Source organism: Mercenaria mercenaria, chromosome 16, assembly GCF_021730395.1.
Source record: "Mercenaria mercenaria strain notata chromosome 16, MADL_Memer_1, whole genome shotgun sequence".
NCBI lineage: Eukaryota > Metazoa > Mollusca > Bivalvia > Venerida > Veneridae > Mercenaria > Mercenaria mercenaria.
Window position 1 is genome coordinate 33,844,721 of NC_069376.1, and position 20,207 is coordinate 33,864,927.

Here is a 20,207-nt window from a genome sequence, read left to right on the forward strand (position 1 = left end):
AAATAACTTTTAAAACACTATACAACGATAAAGAATATATTAAAATATATACATGTACATGCATGCTTTTATTTTCGACATTATGCTTGTTCTGTATCACATACAAAATGCCCTCGTCTGCATGTCCAGACGAACCCAGATGTTTCTTTTTTATACTTTCTGTCTTCCGAAACTTATTGTTTTTGTTCTACTTAAAATACATATAATCACATAGAAAGTAAACGTTTTTGTTTCGCACTGAATGCCTTCTTTATATTCAAAATGCAGATTTTGTATCTTTATACTTTAAGTGAAATATAATCCTACGCAGAAATGTTTTAAAATAAAGTCGCTAGACAACTGACAGACAGGATGTACAACTCAATCAGCGTATATATTACTTAACTCTTGTTTTTATCTGTCTAACTAACTAATATTCTACATGTAATACTTTTATTAAGCACATAATCAAATAGATTAGGTAAATATATTTTTAGTGTTTAAACAAAGATTCACTTAAATGTATTTTAAGAAGGTATAAGTCCCTTTTACCAAAGGAAACCCCCAAGAAATTTATTACAACAATATATTAGCTAATATTATTTGGGAAGTAAATTTTAGTTTTGCGTGCTTTGTTGGCAAATAACACGGTTTTAAGTTCAGATGCGTAGTAATCTTATCACGAAGGCCGAAGCACGCAACACTAAAACCTATTTCCATTCTAACACGTTCGAATTACACCAGGAAGGGTAATATTTGTCTACTAATACATATCCACATTTCAGGTCTAGTAAATGTAACCGACTAAGATGTACACATTGTTTAACAATTTGTGAAACGAAAAATTTAGTAGTTCACAACGTTGTACTACTTACAAACTGAAATATATAATGTCGACTGTACTAGTAACAATGTTATGATAGTTAATAACATGTAGAAAATCTAATATACAGTATATTGGTGAAACTAGCCATCAAGCTTCTCGCTTGAATAGCCATAGATTTGTACGGAAGTTTCACGCCAACTCGGGGGTCAATTAACGCTTGTATAGTTAGCAATTCTGTTAAATACATAGGTGCTCTGCCAGTGCGACAGTTATACATGAAAGAAAGTATCTTCAATTCAATTCTTGCTTTCACCGGCAACAATGTAAGTGATACAATGCTTGTTTAGAACTGTCAAATTTCCTCCTATTAAGGACAAGTTTTGCGCACATGTTTTGAATACGTTGCAACTTACGCATCTCACAGTTAGCTACACCATGCAGTATGACATTGCAATAATCCAGATGTGAAATAGCTAGAGACAAAACTAAAAATCTAGTGGCTGCTTTTGTTAAATATTTCCGGATGTTCTTAATTCGTAGGTATTTCAATATGGCTGTACGACATTTGGGATTTACGTGATCTTTAAAGTTCAAAGTTTCGTCAAGAATTGCACCGAGATATCTAATTGTGCTTTCACGTTTGACATCATCATCATCATTGTTACTGGAATTTATAAAACATTTATTCAATTGAGGTCTGCTACCAAACATAATAAATTCAGATTTGTAAGTGTTCATTTTCAGTTTGTTTCTATTCATCCAGTCATTGATTATAACTGCGCACCTTTCAAGGTCTCCGATCTCTTGTAATTCTACGGAAACAGATGTAGGACGAAAACTTTTACTAGTATTTGCTATATGATCATCAGCAAAACCGTAGACTGATATGGACTTTGGAATGACATCAAAAAAGAGTTCCAGCACAGGTGAGTTACAGCCACGGACCAAAGCAACTGCCTTGGGGCACGCTACATTCAAGATGGCTTTCTGATGAATATACATTGTTGATATTAATCTTACAAGTACGAGGCCTTAAATAGGAGTCTACCCATTGAAGAGCTCTATCACAGCCGCCATATTGTGCTTTTAGGACATCTCGAAGAATGTCGTGGTCGGCAGTGTCAAATGCCGTACTTCATTCAATCGCAATAAGGGCCGTGACTTCCTTTTTCTCCATACCACTTAGAAGATCATTAACCAATCGAAGCAGCGCAGATTAACAGGAATTGTATTTCCTATATGCAGACTGGTTCTTAAGCAAAAGAATGTTTTGATTTAGAAAGAACAGCCTTCTCAATAAGTTTTAACAGAAAAGTTAAATTACTCACAGGACGATAATTGGAAGACTCTAGTTCAAGACCTGCTTTTAACTAACAACTGCTTGTTTGTATTTCTCAGGGAAAACACCTTGTTGTAATGAGTGATTCACCAATTTAGTGATACTAGAGAGAAGTTCATCTACATGTGATTTCATAATACGTGTTGGCAAAATATATAACTCTGAAGACGTAGTATTCAAATCATTGATGAGCTTTTTTACTTCATCTTGAGTCAATTCAGTAAACTTGTGTAAATTTTGTATATCCTTTACTTGAGGTTCAAGGTTTTGGTATTCACTTAGGGACTGACGTATTTTTGAGATTTTTGCCATGAAATTTTTTCAGCCAATGAAATTTTAGTCTTTCCTTGAGGCAGTGGGTTTTCAGATTTGATACCAGTTAGTTCAGATACCAATCCATACAGAGTCTTGGAATCACCTTTAGCGTTCCCTATCTTTTCACTGAGTGTGTTTCTCTTTTGACGTTTGATTCAAAATTGTATTCATTTCTTACTTGTTTATACGACTCAAACTGATCTGTATTACAATAACGCCTCCATGTATGCTCGGGCTTTCTAACTTGTTGTTTTAGATGTTGTAATTTTTTTATTGAACGACGGTTTGGGTGCTCTCTGAAGATTTTTTTTCCTTTAGGGGGGTGTGCCTATTCAGGACATCCTCTATTTCCGATTCAAACTCTTTCATAAACGTGTTGATATTCTGTGAATCAACGTTTATTGCACTAAGGTCGTAGAAAATTCTGATTCGTTCAAAGTTTTAAAGTTTCTAAATGACACGCTCCTACTAATAATAATCTTTTTTAACATCTATGAGAGCCTTAACAACACAGTGATCAGATAAAAATGGTCCAGGCTCACATTTATATACATGAACACCATTAAGTGACTCAGTTATGACTAGATCCAAGCTGTATCGTCATCTATGAGTACTGAAATGAACGTGTTATTCCAGGCCTATAACTACTAGGGAGTCCTTGAAGTTTGTAATAGAACTGTTGTCATCGTTTATATGCAAGTTGAAATCACCCATTATAAGTAAATTGTCATAATGTGGTATAATATTTTCGATGAAATAAAAGTATTCAGCAATGAACTGGTTACCAGTGGATAGAGCCGGGGGTCTGTACACACCCACTACGTGTATGGTCAAATTCTTGAAAACGAGTTTCCAAATACCATATCCAATGCTTCGAACAGTACCGTGAGTTACCTTGCTACTGTTTATTTTTCTATTTTTTAATAAAAAATATTGAAAGTTAATATAGTTTGTCTTAAAAAGCTTTTTAGAAATGTTGATGTCGTAAGTAAAACCGACACAGTTTTGGGGAAAAGCGACTCAACAATAGACACCCGGGGTTCGATCCGGTCAGCGATGTTTTCACAGCTTTTTGTACAAAAAGGACATGTAAAACATGCAGGGGAAAAAACTAATTTGAAGTGAGGGACATAAATCACCAGGTCCCGGCGGATCCGATTTTGAAGTGTGTTGTATTACATATTTAAAGTAAAAGTAAACTTAAGTCTACCTTTCCCAATTAGCTTGATGTTTATCAGTACAAAGTCAATCTTAACTGGCTTTACATTCAAAAGTATTTGTTTTCGTATCATTGTTATTATCATAATGGTTCTGACTTCAAAAAAAGTTTTTGGACATTTTGCAGGCCGGCCGAGTAATCTTCCTTCGAACCAGCAAAAATATTTAAACACATAGACCTGAAAGATTAAACATGCATTAGTTTTCCTGAAATTGCGGTTTATCAGATCCATCGATCCATGAAACCTCAGTCATCGAAAACACGTGCCATTTGTCTAAAATATAACATTTTTCGCCATTTCTCTAAATATAAGAGAAAAAGCAAGAGTGAAACAATGTACAGTGCCCTCTACATATGTATATGGCGTAAATATACAACATTACACAATGATTAGTTTCTAAAGTTTGTTTCGTGTTTTGCTTGGTTGAAAATTACTAGTATAGTGACAAAATTTACGTCATATGCCGACTAACTAGGTTTAAAAGCTGAAAGAAGAACCCAGGTGCTCTTCAGGGCACTATTTCATGGTTATGCACCAAGGTAGAACGAACTATCTTCCGTAAGCCAGCTTGAAAGATTCCTCATACGAATAGATTCTACATCAAAAGCGAACTTTGAACCCACAGCGGTGAGAGGTATGTGATTTCTAAATTTTAAGCAATAGCCACAATATGTATGTCTTTTGTACTAAATCCTTTATTGAAATGGTCACCTTTTGCCATGCAAGTAATGCAATAAATAGAAGGGTCATTGAAGTTCCTTCTTACATATATTTCATATAACCATCACTTCAGAGTTGATTTACTCATCTTTTGTGAGCATAACATTTGTAGAGACGATAAAATAGAAGCCTGAAAATATGCCAGACACTGGTGTTTTGCGATGCAACCCTAGAAGAGACACGGGCCGGCTTCTGTCCGCATATCAGCAGGCTTTAAGGGGCAGGACTTAAGATTTTGGCTAAACCAGATTTTTTTAAGTTAAAGTTTGGTCATATTATGAACATAAGAACAAAAGTTTTTGCTTCAAAACTATTTTATAAACTTGCTAAGTCAAGAAAAAATCATTATTCTACGCATTTGCGTCCGATTCTTTACAAGATAACAAACATTATTTTACACATTCGCATACATTTTTTTTACAAGATAAGAAACATTATTTAACACATTCGCATACAATTCATTACAAGATAAAAAAACATTATCATGCACATTCGCATACAATTCTTTACAAGATAAAAAGCATTATCATGCACATTCGCATACAATCCATTTTAAAAAAAATGAAAAAGGGGCCTCCACCGTCGATCCGTTAAAGCCGTTGACTTCAAAACATTTGCCCCTCACAGATGTGGTTTCGAGCCTCGCTCAGGGCGTTGAATTGTTCTTGTTAGGAAGCCATCCAGTTTGCTTATGGAAGGTCGATTTTTATTCCCAGATGCCTACGCGTGACAAAATAATGCGGATGGACACGTGAGGTCTTTCATCACCATTAAAAGCTTGAAAGTCGCCATATGACCTATAACTGTCGGTGTGACGTTAAATCCATCAAAAAGAAACAATCATGATAAGAAGCATTATTCTACTCATTCGCATACAATTTTTTCATAATAAAAAGTACTATTTTACTCATTCGCGTACGATTCGTTACAAGATAAAACAACTTCTTCCTATACATTCGCATACACTTCTTCTTCACAAGATAAAAGGCATAATTATATATATTTGCATACAATTCTTTTCAAAATAAAAAAAACATTATTCTTACATATTTGCATAAGATCTTTTACAAGATAAAATGACTTTTCCCTACACATTCGTATGCATTTCCTTATAAGATAAAATGCATTAATTTACATATGCGCATACATTTCTCCATATTCGCATATGATTTTTTTCAAGATACACATTCGCATACGATTCCTTAGAAGATAAAAAAAAAAAAACTTTTTTGCATGAACATTAGATTACCATTCTTTGCAAAATAAAAAAAACGTTTTCTATACATTCGTTTACAATATCAAACTTATTATTTTACACATTCGATTAAGATTATTTACACGATAAAAGAAGCAGATATCTGCACATTCGCACCTGGTTCTTTATAACATAAGAAAAGCCATAATTTACATATTTACATCAAAGGGTTTAGCATTCCATTGTTTTTAAAAAAACTTAATGTATGACACCAATGATTACAAGTGTCTTCATAGATATCAATGCCTTTCACAAAAGGCAACCTATTATTTTCATGATGGGTCACAAGTTTTGTCACATAAACCATGTCATGAAAGAAGATAATGCGGAGGTAAGAACTGAAACAGATGTTTTCAAATTCAGTTGTCGGTGCAGATTTTTTGTCATTTTTTTGCATCATCGAACAATCAGTCATAACAAAGAGACATTGAAATAAAACTTAAATTCAATTTGTAAGAATGACAATGATTCTTCTATCCAACAATCGGGATGAAAGCATTTGGTCGAGTATTGCGGATAGGAAGGTTTGTCGTCCCAGATCCTCCGTTTGAGGTTTGCTCGATTGAAACATCGGCGCAGCCATAGAATTGTTCTTGTGGTCCACATCCCATGCAACATTCATGAGTCACGAGGTCGCAGTTGTTATCATGTGCTGCAATGAAGTGTTTTAATCGCGTTATAATAGCTATGACACTTTTCAGAAAGATGAGAGAGATAAGATAATGTATTATCTCTTGGGTGTTTTTTTTTTTCATATTTGTAACAGATTTGACAGATATTTCATAATTCACTATGAAAAAGTTCTATAGATATAAAGTCTTGTCGCTAGTTGATTCTAATTAAATAGCACTACAAGCTTAATTATCGAAATACGTTATATAATTGGTACTTATCATATAAGCAATACATTGTAATTTGAAACCACCGACAATAATTTTAGTAAGTTCAATACACAGTGTATCTATTTACGTACCGGTGTTCCATTTCCATTGAAATACACACTGAGTGCAGGTTAGACCGGGTGGAAGAACAAGTGATATTCTTATTATTCCCGCAATACCCTGATGTACAATTCGAGTTTCTCCGCTAAGTGTCGGTAAAAGATACTGGTCTAAACATTGTTGTGTAACGACTTTGTGTACATCGTTGTTTGGACAAAGTCGAAATTCTGACCAGCCAGCGTGGGGTGCACTTATTTCTTAAAGAGAGGATAATGTTGCTATATTTTACAGCTATAATTTACAAAAGGTTATTTAGTTAAATGTAGCTGATACTTTAACCAGCCTTTGGAATACTGATTTTCAGTACTATTATTGAGTTTATCAATTTTGTAATTAACCCTTACCCTGCTAAATTTCTATAATGAATTTGTCCCTCTTTCAATTTGGACAGTACCATTAACAGTTAAAAGGGTTGCTTACCAAAAAAGATACTGACTGAATAGCGAACAGTGCAGACCATGATCAGACTGCACGAATGTGCAGGCTGATCTTGGTCTGCACTGGTCGCAAAGGCAGAAACACTTGCCGCCAGCAGGCTAAGGGTTAAAGGTCATATTTGTGGAAACAAGTACTAAATAGAATTGGTGGTAACAGCGTTTGTCAGGTGATCAATATCACCGTTGGAGTGTCCATGAGGGGTTGCATACTAACTACTGTTAGATTGATTTAGTTACCAGTATCACATGAATTTCAAATTAGCTTAAAATCAGCAGGTCCTTCCTTTAACTTTTACGTAAATTTGCATCACTTCTAGGAAAAGGACACGTACCAATTTCAACATTTATTTGCTGGCCTTCCTTATAATTACGTACAATGGTCCCTGTCGCATATTTCCCGCCAGCTTCGTTTTCGCGTGGACCTTGATATGGATCTCCGCAAACACCACAGCGACCATTGTTTATACCCCATTGATTCTGAAACAAAAATGTACTGTTCTTTAAGAGACAAAGGACTGACTTAATGATCATTTCATAAATATAAGAAGGGTCCTCCTGTTCAGCAGAACAATCTAAGGTATGATAGGCTGTCACGTTAATGTTATTACTCATAGTAACTGGCCAATCACAGTTTTTGCCCTAACAATAAGTAAATCTGCTTTTGCTCATTCTCAACGGCCATATTACAACCCGAAAACCAGTCAGGCCTACCATCTGTTACTAAAGTTGACCATAGTCCGTCGGCTAAGCCCGCTCTGTGATCAGTTGCTCAGGCACATGTAAATCGTGTGTATAAATAAAAGGTAAGAGCCGAAGCACACATACAACACCCAAAGTCACACATCACAATGTAAGTCAACCACAAACAGAAATTATAATGGAGAGATAAATTTTGCAATCCTACATTTTAATTATACGAAAGCTATAGAAAACGGAAGATGGTTTAAAAGGGGATGGGAAGGGGAAGAACAAGAAAGAACAGTGAGCGTATAAGTGCGTGCGGAATAAAAAGAGAGGTTCGGTTTTATCACGTTTTGTTCTAAGGATTATAATGGTGTATTTTATTCAATGATATAATGTTTATTCTTATGCATAAAGCCTTTTGGAAGAAGCATCTATATTTGGTTTGAAAGTTACAATCTGTGGGTTGGGAACATCTAATTCTAAATTTTAACAGGTCATCAGGAATTCCAACTGACCAATCAGACAGCTACATTTTGAAGTACCTGCCAGTTTCTTCTTGGGTAAAACGAAACAGTTTACCATGAATATATAGTGATTTTTGGAATAAATACCACATATTTCAGAGATAAATAAAATTAAACTCATATACGTTAGAAGATGCTACAAATCAAAATCTTTTCAAAGTTTCATTTCAATATATATTATGGACTTAATACTTTGGTCATAATTTGAAGTTTGAAATTTTAAACAAAGAGTTTCCGATCAAATCTGCATAAAGTGTAGTCATTACCCACGTGAAATTATTATTATCATTTCTCAATGTTTCTGAAAGGGAAGGTTCCCCTACTGATCAAAAGATCAAAAAGTTACCCAGCTTCCTCCACAATTCAGCTGATGATCCATATCATTTACTGGTGTGTTAAAACCATATCTGTATGCAGTGGACCGGGAAGGCGGATTTATTAGTCTGCCATGTCCCAAGACAACGGTTGCCAAACTCAGTAACAACAACGACGTAGTTATAATCATGTCTTCTCTGTATTGCTTCATTTCGAACGGCCTCTGTAGATACTGCAAACATTAATTCAACAATGATCACTAAATAAAACTAACTGGATCACAGACATATCTGTATTAGTATCTACAATTTATAGTTTAAAATGATTTTAATAAATTATACAGACAACAAAAATACCTACAAATTAAGCAAAATGTGGAAAATATTGCTGAAACTTATTAGAGTGTATTTTACCACCACTATTTCTTATCATAAAAATATGTTAACAATAATTCATTACATATGTAAATAATAAAACTAAAACATTGAAAAGAATCCAAAATAAGTACCTCAAGAACATTTCTCACTTCAATGCTGAATATCAGATTTGCGTGAAATTTCTTTTTATATATACGAACGCCATCCATTTCTTTAATTGGATACGCAGTTTTTCCTTAGTAATTAATCCTACATTATCTTATTCTCTAAACTGATATTAATCCGAATGTTTATTGAATTCACAAGGTTGATGCTGATAACATATAAGACTTTGAAATGACTCACTGCGGTGACTAAAGAATTAGCACAGTAGGCCATTTCCGCATTTTTAAAGGGACTTATCTCCAGATCATACTAGAAAGAAACAGTATGTTTTAAGATATCAGGAAACAATTGCTATATTTCTCAAGAAGACTTCGAAACTTGTTTACTGACAGATTGCTTTTACTATTTTTTTTTTGTTCAAAATTGAAAAGCGTTTGTCATGGAACACCAAAGGTAACTGCTTTATTAGTACGAAAACCTCCGTGTTATTAGTCAAGGAGGTATGACCTCTTTAATCATCACGAGTTTTTGACATCATGATCACGTATTATGTTTTTGAACAAAACGTCTAGTTTCATAATCAGATGTCTATGAAATCCTAATAGATAAAATATATTCAAAAAAAATAGTTATTTATTTCTTTTTACATGCCTCTGTTGTAATGGCAGCACACCATTGCAAAATAACAAAACATTTCATTTCGTCTTAGCGTGCCTGCCACGTTGCCAACACGAAGCTTTTGTTGACGGTGCATATCCCAGCTCGAAAATGTTTCGTTCTGTCGCGTTCTATGTTTTGTATGTCACGTTGTTATTGTTATTTTGACGCACTGGTGCACGCGCCAAAACGACACACAAAACTTTCAAAGTTTCGTTTAGGCCCATTGGCGCGCGATGCTGGACGACACAACGAAATCCACGTGCACGCTAAATGCGACACAATGAAATGTCCTAAATCAACAATCATATAAATCAGTCACCATAAAATTTAGCATTTCATACAATAAAGTTAAGAAACATTATGCACCACGTTATAAATGTACAATTAATGATCTTACTGTATCGACTAATTCGGTCGTTCCCGTGCATTTCTTCAATGTGGCATTTACTAGGTTGGTTTCAATAGGAATCTATTCATTACTTGCCTTGGACAGAATATCAAAAGTATTATACTATACACGGACGTGACTTCGGGTAATAATGGGTCAATTTCCTGTCGCCATGCTATAAAATTAAGATAACAAAATATTGTCTATTCACCAACAGCGGCAATACAAATGTACTCAGGTAAATAATGGATCAATTTCAGTTGCCATGCATTTAAGGTAACTATATATTGTCTATACAGCAATAGCAGCAATACTGAATATACAATATACGTGTGAGGCATGATCTTTTTAATAATCTACGTTATCTTACTAAAAGCTTTGCATTTTTAGAAGTGTGCATTAGTCAGAGTGACTTTTAAGTGAAGTTTATTGTAACAATGTAAATGAAACGAAATTACAGAACAAAGCAATCCTAGCATTTTATTTGAACATAAATATCTGGATTGTCCTAATATCAAATTTACAAGAAGTTAATTTAAGATTGCAAATGTTTGCATCACCAGATAACTTGCACATGTTGACAGATTTTTTTTTGTTACGAGTATAGTCCTATTTGTCTTTGCACTTTACACTTGCATTAAAACTCTTGATCTGAGGAATTTGTATCAGTGACATCGCGTTTTACAAAAACACGAGAGCCAATGAGTTCACGATGCATCTACTAGGATTCATTATCACATCAACACAACGTTGGTGATACGATGACTTTTCCTGCTTTAGATAGTGGAGATAGCCTGGACATTGTTTTAGGCATGAGTAGACACCTGGGTATAACCACAGATTTTCCGTAAGCAAGCTGGATGGCTTCCTCGCATGAAGAATTCTAAACACCAAGTGAGATTTCGAACTCACAACGGTAAGGGACAAGTGATTCGAAGTCATTGAACTGAACCACCCGGCCACTGAGATCCTCGCGCATGATCATATCATTTGTAACAGTTAGACAAATTTAAATTGTTAGACAAATTTGTCGAAGTGTACAGTGAGCTTTCTTCAAAGGCATGCGCACTTAAATGAACGTGCCCCAAATGAATATTTCGAAACTTTTATGTTAAAGCAGATAACAGACAATATAAAAATGTTTTTGTCATTTATACTGATAATCTAGGAGCTGTACCACAATATAAATTACTATTTAAAACATAAGTCTAGTTACTTTAGTGTCATGACCGAATAAAACCTAGTGATTAGTAAAGAATACTTAGCTGGAACGGGATCCCGGTATATGGCTCTCGTCTTTTAAGGAACATTAAGTAGGAACTTCAGCACATCCGTAGAGTTCCTCTTGGCAACAATATGTAAGGGTCAAGTAATTGGATCAATAGTTCTTGTAAAGCAATATTCGTCAGCCAAAAATGGGAACTATTGTTTTTGTGTAGCAGTATTCGTGAGTCAAGAAATATGAACAATTTTCCTCGAACAGCATTATTCGTTAGCCAAGAACTTTGTACTGCAATATTCTTGGGCCAAGTAACTGGAACATATGTCTTTGTACCGCAATATTCGTGGGTCAAGTAATTGGAACATTTTTCCTTTTGCAGCAATATTCGTGGGTCAAGTCAAAGACATATGGGGTCAGGACCATCCCCTCCTTCCCACCCTATTCTCCCCCGCCCCTGCCTAAGTTTAGCGAATATTTTGTAGCATTTTAACATGTATTGAACATATATGACGACCATAAAACGCATTTTGTAACATTTCAGCGTGTTTTAAAAAATATGCATTTTTACCATCAATTCTCTTATTACACGAAGATTTGCAACCGGGAACACTTGTTTGCCGCTTGAATCCCCGCTTTGTACTGTGCGTATCATAAACCGGGTACAAACATTATAACGCTTACGACTATATTATACCGGATCATCGCTTCCTACGATAAAAGTCACTCTTTGGTACTCGCGTACGCTATGCACAGTATAAAGCAGGGATCTATTCGCAAGTAAGTTTGATTGATTTATGATAATTACTGATTTTCGCGTCGGAACCCGAACGTCAGTTGCCAGGACCGGTGTCATTGGACAGAATGGTTACAGAATCGTAGATTGATACAAGGGATTCATAGGTAGGTGCTAATTAAGAAGCTAAATCGACTATTGTTTTCTAGGGTCAGTTTCACTGTTGCAAATCTATGTATTAAGAGAATTGATGGTAAAATGCATTTTTTAAAACACGCTGAAATGTTACAAAATTTCGTTTTATGATCGTCACATATGCTCAATACATGTTAAAATACTAAAAAAAACATTCGCTAAACTTAGGCAGGGGTGGAGGAGAATGGGGAGGGTGGGGTATCCTAACCCCAAGTGTCTGTGTGTCAAGTAACTGGAACAATTGTCCTTGTGCAGCAATATTCGTGGGTCAAGTACCGTATAGCGGGTTAATTCTGCGGGCAAAAACTTCTGCGGTTTTGTCCTAAAATGGGCCTAGTTTATTTCTGCGTTTTTTATTTCTGCGACCTTCGATAAAAGCAGGAACTAAGTTTTGGACGGATTACACCAAACCGGAAGTGACTACTCAGTGTTACATGTGAAGTAGTCCAAAATGTAGTTCCATGCTATGGATGAAATCTGGTATAATGAGTGACATGAGGAGGTGACAATTAAAATTTTGGCTTTTTTTTATTGCTTATTGTATTGAGACAAGATCTAGACCATTTTCATTGTGAATTTCCTGGAATAAGTTTTATTCTTTGCGAAAAATGTCTACCTACGCGTAATTGCTAAACGGCTGTTTTCATGGGGGCATTTTTAGAGGGTGATGTTTCTCAGATTATTTTTCTTATATACAAAATAACATGTCAATATTTTTCTATTTTTGATAAGAAGACATGTTATACTAAATGACTGTTATGGTTTTCATATCATTGAAGTGCTCTAAAGTGCTGAAAATGAGGTCTGAATGTTTTGTTATTAAAATGAAATAAATAAGGAATTGAATTGGTAGAATGTAACCTATAATGCGGTTTGCATAAACCGGAAGTAAATTCTGCGCATGGGAAATAGCTACCGCATTTACTACGTCAGAATTAACGACTCAAATGCATACCGTTCTCCTCATTTATGTCTTGGTGGCCTTATCTATTTATATAACGTTTGTCAACTTTTCATAAACCTAGCGCGTTTTGTGGTGTACACTTCAAAATTACACGCCCGAAACGGTAACCATTCATTCGTTGACAATATACTGACATAATAACAAAAGCAATCAACCGCAATCGATACGGTGTGAATAACTAACATCAGACGGAAACCTTGTGAGATAAGATAACGGGTCATTATATTAAGCGATATATCAAAGTTTATTTCTGTGTCAAAATCTGCTGATAGTTTTGATGTGCGAAATTTATTTCTGCGCAACAGCTTCGACCCGTAGAATACGCAGGAATAAAAACCCGCGGAATTAACCCGCTAATCCAAAATCGGCAATTGAAACAACAGTTCTTGTGCAGTAGTATTCATGAGTCAAGAAATTTGGACAATTGTTTTTGTGCAGCAATATTCGTGGGTCAAATAATTGGAACAATTTTCCGAAGCTTTAAGGTATTACAAACTAATGATACATGCATTACGTTTAACCCGTATCATTCTGGACTCTGTAATTGATTATGCCTTTGCGACCAGTGTAGATAATGATCAGCCTGCACATCCGTGAAGTCTGATCTTGATATGCACTGTTTGCTATTCAGTCATTTTGGTAAGTATCCCTTTTAACAGGTAATGGTACTGTCCAAATTGAAAGATGAACAAGTTCATTTTAGAAATTTAGCAGGGTAAGGATTAAAGCCCCACTATTTCCACACTTTGCCCATTATTTGTTTGTGTTTTTTAAGTTACCCCCAATTATAATGAACTGGCATTACCTAAACTAAAACAGTGTTTCCACATCAATAAGTGCAATTCTATTTATACTATATTCTAAGGCAAGAGCATTTGCTACACTATATATATCTTCGTTTAGTGAAATGACAAAAAATGGACTTAGGTGACCTTCCTCCTCTCAAAGAATAAACGATAACACCGTGTAACCTGATGACCGAAATTTAGGATAAGGAAGTCACGGTTGCGCATTTTACACGATGGATTCGAGGATATGCACATACAGATGACCTAGAGGGATTAATGGAGATAAATGTTAAGTACATTACTTCAGTGCAAACACAGGTCAAACAAAAATGTAACTTTGGTTTTAGCTACCTTTTTTTGCAACATATTGTATGTACGTACCATGCTTAATGAAAATAGCTCTTGTCTAAAGTCAATTTAACATGCCACTGAGGTATAAACAGCATGTAAGATAATGTAGTAATAACGGACACAGTGGTTTAGTGATAAGACACCGGACTACAAAATCAGGGGCCGTGTGTTTGAAGGCCTACTCCTCAACTGAAAACTAAAACATTCGGAAAAAAGAGTCACTTACAAAGGTTCTTTGCATCTAGTGCGCTTGAATGAGAGACATTGCACTACCCTACGACTAAAATGAGATTCTTCTGGAAGAGTCCGTATGACATAATTCCCAAGAAATACTTTAAGACAAACACTGTTATCTTTTCAATATCGTTTATTAAATGTACAGTATAAAAATAGAAAAAAAAAGAAAACAAATGAAAGCAAAACACAAAAAAGCAAGTCGTGAAATATTGCAAATCATACAATTTTAACTCCATTAACAGAAAATAAACCGAAAAAGATATCACCAAAATTTCCGTTCTCGTAAGTGACTAAATTTGACGTTTTCTGAAATTTATTCGTGCAGTCGTCTTCATGTAGCCTTATCCATTCAAAAAGTAATTACTCAGAAAGTAAAGATGACACAGCACTATTTATAAAAATAGATAACACACATTGAAATAAATTCAAAATGTCAGTGCAATATTTATAAAATAGATAACAGTGATTATTGAAATAAAGTATAAATGGCAGCGCAATTAAAATAGAAAAAAGACATTGAAAAAATGTCGATAATGCAATGTAATATCTATAAAAGTAGCTAACAGCAAAAATGGCAATGCGATATCCATAAAAAAATAGAAAACAGACATTGAAATATAGTAAAAATGGCAGCGCAAAATCTATAAAATAGGAAAGAGTAAAAATGGCTAAGCAATTATCAATAAAAATAATTTGAAAGCCCATATAAATATCTGCACTGAATTATCGAAAACCCCGTTCTATCCACTGCGAATATCGATCGGAATGAAACCATTTGGCTGAGTATTACGGGTAAACACTGGACGGAAAGGACTCTTGGTCGTTTTTGGGTGAAACCCAGATGTTCCGCTAGAGGACTTCTCAACTGAAACATCGGCGCAGCCATAGAACTGTTCTTGTGGTCCACATCCTTTGCAACATTCATACGTCATAGGGTCGCAGTTGTTATGACTTGCTGCAATCAAAGGTTTAAGTTTTTAAAGTATCATTACAGGGAGTACACCTTTAAGAGAGATGCGATGATGTATTTCGCCTCATTCATTGGTAGAAAAGTGATACTTCTGTTTGTAGACAATGTCACCATGCACGGTATGAAGAAAGGATAACAGATTTTACGTTTAGAACTTTATTCTAAATTTTAGCATATACAGTGCAACCTCTGTAGAGCAACACCCTTTGGGAGATACAAATATTGACTGTTACATAGAGGTTGTTGTTCTGGAGAGGTAAATTTAATAGTATATTTCAGCTTAGTGAAATGTTGATGATGTTGTTATAGAGAGGTTTTTGCTTAAGAGAGGGCCGCTCTGGAGAGGTTGTACTGTATACGAAATATATATATCGTAGATGTGTTTGATACTTATTTCGTCTACCTACTTTATAGATGAACTACATGTTAAATTGGAAATTCTGTAATTCTATATATAATTGAAAAGTAACTGTTCTTAATTTAACATACTGGGTGTATGTCTATCTACATACCGGCGTTCCATTTCCATTGTAGTACACACTGAGTGCAGGTTAGACCCGGTGGAAGCACAAGCGGTATGTTAAATCTTCCTGTTGTTTTCTGGTGTATATATCGTGTTTCTCCGCTAGGTGTTGCCAGCAGAAACTGATCCAAACATTGTTGCGTGACAGCTTTATTTACATCATTGTTTGGACAAATTCGAAATTCCGACCAACCACCATTGTGTGCAACAGTTATTTCTGAAAGGGTTGAAGAGGGTGATTATTGACACATTTTCCAGTTATTGTTTGTCAGTAGTCTATATTTTTTATATATTAATCTAAATGCGTTGTATTAGTAAAAGCGTATGACAGTCTATCAACATCTCATGTACTCTTCCTGTTGGTCTGTAACGATGTTTCCACTAATAATAAATTGTGGGTAACATAGCAGTTCTTATGTAATTTTGCAAGCCGCGATCGCCGCACAATTGCGGGTTCGAATGCTAACTCCAGGTAAAAAATAATTTTGTTGCCAATGTAACATGAATGGAATAGTCCTAAAGCATTTTTTCAGTGTTATTTAAAACAACAACCAGAAATAACATATACCAATTTCAACGTTTATTTGTTGGCCTTCCTTGTAACTACGCACAATAGTCCCTGTCGCATATTTCCCGCCAGCCTCATTTTCGCGTGGACCTTGATAAGGATCTCCGCAAACACCACAACGGCCATTGTTTATTCCCCATTGATTCTGAAACAAAGCAATAATATACTTCAAGTCTCACACAGTAAAAAATATTGTATTTCTTAAAATGTTAGAGGGAAAGAAGAGACAGCAATATGCAACTATATTAGATTACTTATCCCGAGTTGGTCTTAATACTGTACGGTTATCTTCAGAAACATTTCAAAGTGCTAATAAAAGTAAACCCCGCACAACCCTAGATAGGCGGGCACTGATGATAATAGGTTCTTATGTGTGCTAGCGTGGCAACTACACAAGATTGTAGAGTATGCTGATTTGTTATTGTTAAAAGCTGCCGTTGCATCGATGCCGCTTCGGCTGGGCAAAACCACATATGCTCCTAAAACATTACTCGTTAGTAATCAGGGGAATGCTCAAAAGACTTAATAGCAATAAATACATAGATATAATAATTCTTGAAACTATTTTACAGCAAATTTTGCCGATGATGAAGATCTATTGACCAAAAGGAGAACAAATCATAGTAACAGGGTTTTTGAATTTCCAAAATAATAAATGAGCCGTGTCATGAGAAAACCAACATAGTGGGTTTGCGACCAGCATGGATCCAGACCAGCCTGCGCATCCGCGCAGTCTGGTCAGAACCCATGCTGTTCGCTTTCAAAGCCTATTGCAATTAGATAAACCGTTAGCGAACAGCATGGATCCTGACCAGACTGCGCGGATGCGCAGGCTGGCCTGGATCCATGCTGGTCGCAAAGCCACTTTGTTGGTTTTCCCATGGCACGGCTCAAATCTATTTACCCAGTATCCTCCACAACTCAACTGATGGTCCATATCATTAAACGGTGTGTTGAACCCATATCTGTGAGCAGTGGACCGTGACGGTGGATCTGTTAGGCGGCCATGTCCAAGGACAATTGTTGCCAAGCTCAATAGTAACATGGAGAAAATAATGGCCATGTTTTGTCTTTAGTGTTCTGTTTATTTTAGTAACTCCTGTGTATACGTTATCTGTGAGCCTTTATTTGAAAAATAAATTAGATACGCAATTAAATAATGCCCACTTTTTGAAATGCAGTTACATATGGGTATTATAATATAATTTTAATATCGGTAAAATCTACAAATTCTTCAAAGGTATTACTAATGTACAATAAACTGAAAACGAATTCACACAAAAATGTTGCAGACTGCTGTAAGGATAAAGTCTTAAAACCAATTGACTTTTTATAATGAAGTTGGTAATTCTAAACTGTGAATAAAATATGAACAAAAGAATAAGTTAAAACGTACGTACCTTTCGAAGATTTGTATCTCCAAAATTGAATAAGATCTTAGTGAAACGTTTCGCTTTATATACAGAATCGCCATCCTATCCTTTGCTTACATGCGCAATTTTACCTTTGCTATTAATAATAATTTATCTCATTCTTAACGCTGATCTTATTCCGGGTGTCCGTTTTCGCCAATCACAGGACAGAAACCGTTTGTCATTCATAAGCCTGATGTTGATAACATGTTTCAAGTAGGAATAAACTTTCTTCCCTTCTATGAAAATAACGATTTGTGGTTAACAGATACCAACAGTGCGCTCTTAATTTTGGAATTAAACAAAAAATGCACATGACAAAAATCGTATCTGATGCTGGTAACATAATGTCAAATAGGAATAATTTCATGATTTCCCTTCTATGAAAATAAAGATAAGTGTTTAATGAATACCAGTGGCGTGCTGTTAATTTTGGAATTGAGCAAGAATTTGGTAAAGGTACATATTTTTGATGTATTCGGTTACTTTGAATGTTTCATCGTTGGAAACTGACATTTTGAAATCATTTCTCGTTCATTCTTTATAAAACTATCGGAAAAGCTTTAGTTCGCTCAAAATCAATATAAACTGAAAATAATGTTTTGAAAAAAAAACATGGTTGACACTTTATGTGCAAAAATCTTCACAGAGATTTCCTGTTTGATCATTTCAAGAAAAACGGCTCCAGATAATTGTTTAAAACTTCTTTCAATTTGAACGGGCTTCAGAATTGCTTCAGCAGATGCGTATATCATTTAACTATGAAATATCTTCATAACCTTTTAGCCAACTGTTAAATATCAAAACAAGTGTAATCGGTATTAAACACTTCAAAATCCCATGTATGAAGTTTATTTTAAGTCACATGTTTGCAATTCAGCTTCCACAAAATATGATGAAGACGTCGTTTTGATCATAAACGTATATTTTTAGCCAGTTGTTTTAGTCAAAATACATTTACAGAGTTCTGGTTTTTATTGGCACTTGTGTTAAGAATACCATTTCCTGGACATGATACTTTATATTCAGATTTGAACAATTTTTCACAATTTGGCTTAACTACTCTCGATGGCTGCTTCCTGAATTCTGTCAGTGTCCGTGCTTAAGTTAGGCGGCGCAATTCTGCTCTCATCGGGATTCGTGCGGCATCCATTTGTCAGAAGTCTGACGTTCCACCCCCTGCATTGTTAATGTTTTTATGAAACCAATGTCAAAAATAGTCGCATCGCCTGGGAAGATATTCATTCTGTTTTGTTCTAAACAATGTATTTCAACATATAGAAGTTCCTGTTAAACTGCTTAGATGCCTGATCGGTTATGAAATGCTTAATTATTATTGCAACATTATATCATATCATATTATACATAACTTTTGACTCTTTGGTACTTCTTATGTTCTTGAATGAATACTAAACACAGTTATGTATTCATTTGCTTATTTAAATGCAAGACAAATAAAATTCACGTGGTTGTTGTTAATGCACAAGACACTGAGCAGTTGAACAAGATCTAAGGTCTAGAGAATACTATATCGCAGCCCCAACCCCCCCCCCCCCCCGCCCCACTTCCCCCGAGAGAAGGTAGTAGGTTTTAACTCTGCCTTTTAATATTACCATAATGAGATTAAAGTTTGATTTTTGTTTCACTGTAGATATATGACGGTAAGTTATCAATAGTCCATACTCGAAAGCAATCACAGTTTCTTCATCATAGACTAAATATTTGTTACACTGCATACATATCGAAACAATTAAACAAACAAAAGTAGTTGACATTCCTATCCTGAGAGAATAAACTTTGAATTTTTAAATCCTGATAACTTAATTCTGAGATATGTAACCTGGTTACTATACTAACACAATGGAATCCAGGATACGCATGCATAAATGAATCAGAAAAACGAATATTTAATTAATTACTTCTGTGCAAACAAAGCGAACAGATGTGTACCCACATGGTTATGCCAAGTTATAATCACTAAGGTTGCTGAAGAAACTTACCTATCAACACCAGTTGCGCATTATAATCAAACGTCTGACTCAGTTATACGCTGATATTACGACACTCCCCACGCCCAAAGTTAGAATTACATTATACTT

General features: G+C 35.1%; 2 protein-coding genes across 2 annotated transcripts; both read right to left on the minus strand.

The window, feature by feature from the left end:
• Positions 1-6,127: 6,127 nt before the first annotated feature.
• Positions 6,128-9,261, minus strand: LOC123541518 (uncharacterized). The gene is made up of 5 exons (XM_053527528.1): positions 9,124-9,261; positions 8,647-8,847; positions 7,425-7,569; positions 6,628-6,852; positions 6,128-6,306 (listed from the first exon to the last, which is right to left on the minus strand). The coding sequence occupies exons 1-5, from the start codon at positions 9,199-9,201 to the stop codon at positions 6,128-6,130; spliced, it is 828 nt and encodes a 275-aa protein (XP_053383503.1). The 5' UTR covers positions 9,202-9,261.
• Positions 9,262-14,653: 5,392 nt separating this feature from the next.
• On the minus strand, positions 14,654-17,816 carry LOC123539591 (uncharacterized). Its single transcript, XM_045324240.2, has 4 exons — positions 17,601-17,816; positions 16,697-16,841; positions 16,118-16,345; positions 14,654-15,590 (listed from the first exon to the last, which is right to left on the minus strand). Exons 1-4 carry the CDS (start codon positions 17,757-17,759, stop codon positions 15,376-15,378), a joined length of 747 nt encoding a protein of 248 aa, XP_045180175.2. The 5' UTR covers positions 17,760-17,816; the 3' UTR covers positions 14,654-15,375.
• Positions 17,817-20,207: the final 2,391 nt, after the last annotated feature.